The 6,000-nt window shown below is 47.9% G+C and overlaps 1 protein-coding gene across 1 annotated transcript in view; it reads right to left on the reverse strand.

Annotated features, from left to right (window-relative positions):
• PIK3R6 (phosphoinositide-3-kinase regulatory subunit 6) overlaps positions 1–4,777 on the reverse strand; it is a 37,141-nt gene extending 32,364 nt beyond the window's left edge. Inside the window, exon 1 of the mRNA XM_082441387.1 lies at positions 4,681–4,777. Within this exon, the coding sequence (XP_082297513.1) occupies positions 4,681–4,693 (13 nt within the window). The 5' untranslated portion in view covers positions 4,694–4,777. The remainder of the gene's footprint in view (positions 1–4,680) is intronic.
• Positions 4,778–6,000: the final 1,223 nt, after the last annotated feature.

Genomic DNA, 6,000 nt, shown 5'->3' on the forward strand with positions numbered 1-6,000 from the left:
AGAAAAAAACGCCCCTGATAAAGTTGCCTGAAAAAGGGTTCCCAGCTCTCCAACCAGGATAGATGTTATTACAGCTAAAGAGACAATAGGGAGGAAGGAAGGGAGAAGAAAGGCTGACAGGGTCCTGCTGTGGCAGGACACCCATAGTTCAGGGTTTGCTCTTCCACTTCCGGCCACTCAAAGCTGACCCAGGACTTGGCAATGTCAGTTCTCCATTGTCCTGTGATCCTAGACAGTCAAATCTCTCCCCAAGCCCCTCTTAGATGTTTGCTTTTCCCCTACTTCCCAACCTTGGCTCACATTAGAATCACCTGGAAAGCTTTAAAAAAATACCGATGCAGAGCCCACCCCAAACCAAATAAATCAGATATCTGAGGGTGGGGCCCAATAATCAATTTTTTAAAATATCTCCCCAGGAGAATCTAATGTACAGGATTGCAGAACTAATCTAATTCAGTGAGAATTACTGTCTTAGGTGGTAAGTTTGGACATATGAATAACTGATCTGTTAGAGAAGCTGTGAAGTGACAAGATGTTCAGAGTTCACAGAGGACAATCATCCCTGAATTAAGAATGAAGGTCACAGGGTCAGGATGGCCCCTCCCTGGCAATACTCCTGGCTCTCACGGTGGCGGGAGGAGATTTAAAAGAATACAATTAGGGGCTTGCCTGGTGGCACAGTGGTTGAGAATCCACCTGCCAATGCAGGGGACACAGGTTCGATCCCTAGTCCGGGAAGATCCCACATGCCGCGGAGCAACTAAGCCCGTGCGCCACAACTACTGAGCCTGCACTCTAGAGCCCGCCAGCCGCAACTACTGAAGCCCGCGCACCTGGAGCCCGTGCTCCGCAAGAAGAGAAGCCACCGCAATGAGAAGCCCACGCACTGCAACAAAGAGTAGCCCCTGCTCGCCGCAACTAGAGAAAGCCCAAGCACAGCAACGAAGACCCCCAACGCAGCCAAAAATAAATAAATAAAATAAATAAATTTATTTAAAAGAATACAATTGGAGAAAGTTTATTATTATTACTATTATTTTTGTTGTTGTCCGTTAGCTTGTTTGCAAAAGATATAACCTTTGTTTAGAAATGTAAGCCTTCTAGACACCAATGCTCTGACTCTCTTTGGGTCCAGCCATGACAGGAATAAAATCTCCTAAGATTTTTTTTCAAGCAGACCAGTCTTTGTCTTCTTGAAGTTGTCCCATACCCTCTTGTGATGGTTAATTTTACGTGTCAACTTGACTGGGCAACAGGGCACCCAGATATTTGGTCAGATGTTATTTTTTTTTTAAATTAATTAATTAATTAATTTATGGCTGTGTTGGGTCTTCGTTTCTGTGCGAGGGCTTTCTCTAGTTGCGGCGAGCGGGGGCCACTCTTCATCACGGTGCGCGGGCCTCTCACTGTCGCGGCCTCTCTTGTTGCGGAGCACAGGCTCCAGACGCGCAGGCTCAGCAATTGTGGCTCACGGGCCCAGCGGCTCCACGGCATGCGGGATCCTCCCAGACCAGGGCTCGAACCCGTGTCCCCTGCATTGGCAGGCAGACTCTCAACCACTGCGCCACCAGGGAAGCCCAGATGTTATTTTGATTGTGTCTGTGATGGTGTTTTAGATGAGTTTAATATTTAAATCGATAGATCAAGTAAAGCAGATTGCCCTTCCTAATGTGGGTGGGCCCCATCCAATCAGTGGTGGCCTGAATAGAACAAAAGGCTGACCCTCCCCCAAGGAAGAGGGAATTCCTCCTGCTTGACTGCCTTCCAGCTAGAACACTGGTTTTCCCCTGCCTTTGGACTTGAACTGAAACACTGGCTCTTCCTGAGTCTCCAGCCTCTGGCTTCTGGAATGGAATTTACACCATTGGCTGTCCTGACTGCAGGTCTTGGTACTTGTCAGCCTCCACAATCACGTGAGCCAATTCCTTAAAATAAATCTCATTCTGTATGTGTATATACATCCTACTGGTTCTGTTCCTCTGGGGAACCCCGACAAACATGCCCAGAGAGGACCATGGCATCAGTATGGGGAAAGCTGGTGGAAGAATCAAACTTAAAATTCCCTCAGCCTTCTCCAGCTGGTGGACATAACCACCCAGATGAGAGGGTTACAGGGAACACAAAATTACCACCAGAGAGACTGAATTCCTAATTCCCAAGGGACGTTTCCCTCAAACTAGGATGTTGTGGAGAACTGTCCTTTTCCACTCTCTGGGTATCAGCCGTCAGAATCAGAACCCCCTCCCTGGAATGGAAATGGAAACACACCAGTGAACTCTTTCTGGTCCCTTCCCTTTAAAATCACAATAAAATCACTAACCCGGGGGTCCCACTACCTCATGCCGGGTGAGCATAATACAATTGAGAAGAACACGGCTTGTTGCGTGTGTTCCAATTCAGACTCACAATACCCGAGGCAGCTTAGCTCTGTACAGGTGAATGTCATTTGGTATATGTTGTGTTTACTAGTTTCCATTTTGGAGGATGACCTTTTCCCGACCTTGACCTTTCAGCTGGGCTCCATTTTCCTGGAGCCCATGGGGCCCCTACACGCTGACCACCTGGACCTTACCGACTGCCCTTCCTACCAGGGGCGAGGACTTGTCTGAGAATCCCCTGGTGAACAGACAGCCCTGTCTCAGCATCTCAGCTGCTCACCGAAATCGTGTGCTCAACACCCAGATGCCCCACTGGCTGGAGTAACACAGCTCACACTCCTCTTTCTTCCATCCCGTGCCTGATTCCCACCTTCCCCCCATGCGGTATAAAGGCTCAGACGGTTCTAAAAAGGTTTGCAATCTTGCCCCTGTTTGCAGGAGTGGCAAAATAACAATACCTTTGGTGCCCTTGAAACATTGCTCTTTTGCAGCCCTCAAAATAAACGTCTTACTTTTCAGGTGCCCCTCTTCTTGACTCTAGGATGAGAGGACTCTAAGGGCTGTAGGAAGGTGGGAAAAGTTAAAAACAACTATAATTTGGGAAGCCAGCCAGGACAACTGCAGTCCCTGGTCCTGACGGAAAAACTCCCTTTCGGAGTTTCCAGGGCAAGCATCCTAATTTGGGGGAGCTTCTCTCACCCACTGGATTTAGGGTCGGGGGGGTCATCTGTCACATCTTTGGGGGGTGGATGTTGGTGGTCTTTCTTGCCCTGTAGCCTTCCCCGCTCACTATAATCCTGGTGACACTGTGACCCAGGTGCCCTGCTTTGCCCTGGCCTTGGAGTGGCACGGGTCCAAGCTGGCCAACGGACTCTCTCTCCCTCTGGGTGACCTTTGTGTGGGTGACAGCCCGGAGTGGAGAGAGCCTCCCTCTTCCTGTCCTGGTGGCAGATCCACCTTGTTCCCTGCCCTTTCTGGTGCCTGGTGCTTCAGCTGTTCCTTCAATGCGCAGTCACTTTTTATTTTTGAATATTAAATGAACCCTATGGGTTTCTATTGCTTGTATCCAAAGAACCTTTATCGGTATACCTCCCTTCCTAAAACACGATACCAATGTGTCTTAATTGTTGTAATTCAAGTGAGTGCAAAGTAAGTTGGTTTTGAAATGTTCAGTAGGAGATTTTCACAGTGCTGCCTCCACCCTTATCCTCCCAGCCCAAACCCCAGCTGGTTAAAGACGACCAGGAACCTTGTGACACCAAGATTCACTGGCTGAAGCTCCTTCTGATTGGGTGATTCACTGGCTGAAGCTCCTTCTGATTGGGTGATTCACTGGCTGAAGCTCCTTCTGATTGGGTGAGGCTCTCTGAGGGTGAGTGGGGTGTGGAAAGGGTGCTGTCCTGGGAATGATAACAAGCTGGTGGCTGTGCCTGCCTCGGGGTGTCCCCTACCCTTCCCTGGGACAGGGATCTTCAACGGCCTTGGAGTCTATGCCTGGTGGCCGGAGGAGTGGTTTCTGACTTGCCAGGTGAACATTAGTTGATACGCATCTTGGGGGAAGGGTCATCTCTGCTTGTTGTCTCAGGATGGTGTAGGGAGAAGAGTCTAGGTTTTGGAATCAGCCAGACGTGGGTTCCAATCCTGGATCTGCCACTTACTAGCTGTGTAGCTTTGAGCAAATTACCTAACCTCTCTGAGCCTGTTTCCCTTTTAGTAAAAGGACGACAATTGTACTGACATCCCTACCTCGCAGAATCCTTCTGATGTTTTGCATGAGGCAACCCGTAGAGAAGTCATTCACAGCACAGGTGCTGGAGCTAGATTGCTGGGTTCAAATCCTGATTTGACCATATAATATCTATGTGACCTTGGGACAATATCTGTCTTCTCTCACTTTCCCATATTCTGTAAAATGAAAGTAATAATAATATCTATCTTATGGGATCTTTATGAAGACTAAACGAATTAATATTTGTCAGGTGCTTTTCCCACTACTTGATATATTGTTAAGTGCCATAGAGATTTTTGTTAAATAAATGCAAGTGTTTGGCAATATATATTGCTATTATTGTCATTACTCCCAATGTCCAGCTCAGTGATCTGCCGGCAGCTGGGGCTCGTACAAGCGTGTAGATGACCATCTCTCAAGATGTTCTCGCATTTGGGGAGCTGAGTGGGGGTCTCTCAGCCCCGCTGGGTAGAGGTGGTCCTGCCAGCCCTGCGGGCATCCTCACCTGCCAGGTGGGCCTTCCCCACTCTGCAACGAGGTACACCAGACCCCCCTCTCCCGGACCATACTGACCTGAGCTCTCCATGGGGGCCTGGGGTGAGTGCGAGGAGGATGTGATTATCTCAGGCAGCGGAATGGAAAGTAAGGTGGTTGTTTTCCTGCAGAGAGGTGGTTCTGCAAAAGAAGAGACAGTTAGTGTAAGTGGTGGGAAGTGTACAAAGTATATCTGTGGAACAGAGAGGCTCCCAGGGGACCAAGGCTTCTCTCAAACTGGAGGGGAGGGAGTCTAGATTTATTTAAGAAGTGCTTCTGTGGTGCTTGCTATGTGCCAGGCACTCTCCTAAACACTTAAAAACTATTAACTCTTTAATATTAATAACCTTATGAGGTAGGCACTATTTTCTCCCCATTCCACAGATGGGGAAATTGAAGCACAGAGACAAATAACGATTGAAGGTCAAATAGCTGGTAAGGAAAGGAATGAGCACTTGAACTCAGACCATCTGGCTGTAGAGCTCATGCTCTCAATCACGACCACAGGCTGCCCCACTGTGACCCCAGAGGGAGGGACGCCCGAAGTCTGCTTCCCGGAGCAACACACTTCTGCTTCTGAAAAGCAGAGGAACTCCGAAAGAATCCAAGAGCTTGTTCTTTGAAGAAAAGAAAAATACACACATACACACACACTTGGGAAAGCTAATCGAGAAAGAGAAAACAAAGAGACAATATTAGGAATGATAAACATCCCATATGACATTTATCTGTATAAAGAAAGTCTGAACCCTCTGTATCATACACAGTTTTCTAGGAAAATAAAAATGACTCAAAAGGCTCTAGAAGAGTTAAAAAAACTGCTTATATTAGTAACCAGTGAGGAAACAGAGAAAGCCATCAAATAACTAGCTCTTAAAAAGTGGTATCTGGCTCCAATGGTTCCTTTGATAAGTTCTCTCAAACCTACAGAGTGAAGCAAGTTTTTATGTTACTCAGCATAGTGTTTACTGTTCCAAAGAATAGAGAAAGAAGAAAAGATTCTCTGAAAATGCCAGCCTACCCTTGGTACCAAAAATCGAATGAGGATAGTTTAAAAAAATAGAGCAAGCACTTCACATCCACTGGGATAGCTACTAAAAAAAGAAATACAACATAAGGGACTTCCCTGGTGGCGAAGTAGTTAAGAATCCGCCTGCTAGGGACTTCCCTGGTGGCGCAGTGGTTAAGAATCCGCCTGCCAATGCAGGGGACACGGGTTCGAGCCCTGGTCCGCGAAGATCCCACATGCTGCGGAGCAACTAAGCCCGTGCGCCACAACTACTGAGCCTGCGCACCTAGAGCCCGTGCTCCACAACAAGAGAAGCCACCGCAATGAGAAGCCCGTGCACCGCAACGAAG

Source organism: Balaenoptera physalus, assembly GCF_965194825.1.
Source record: "Balaenoptera physalus genome assembly, chromosome: 20".
In the NCBI taxonomy this organism is placed as follows: domain Eukaryota; kingdom Metazoa; phylum Chordata; class Mammalia; order Artiodactyla; family Balaenopteridae; genus Balaenoptera; species Balaenoptera physalus.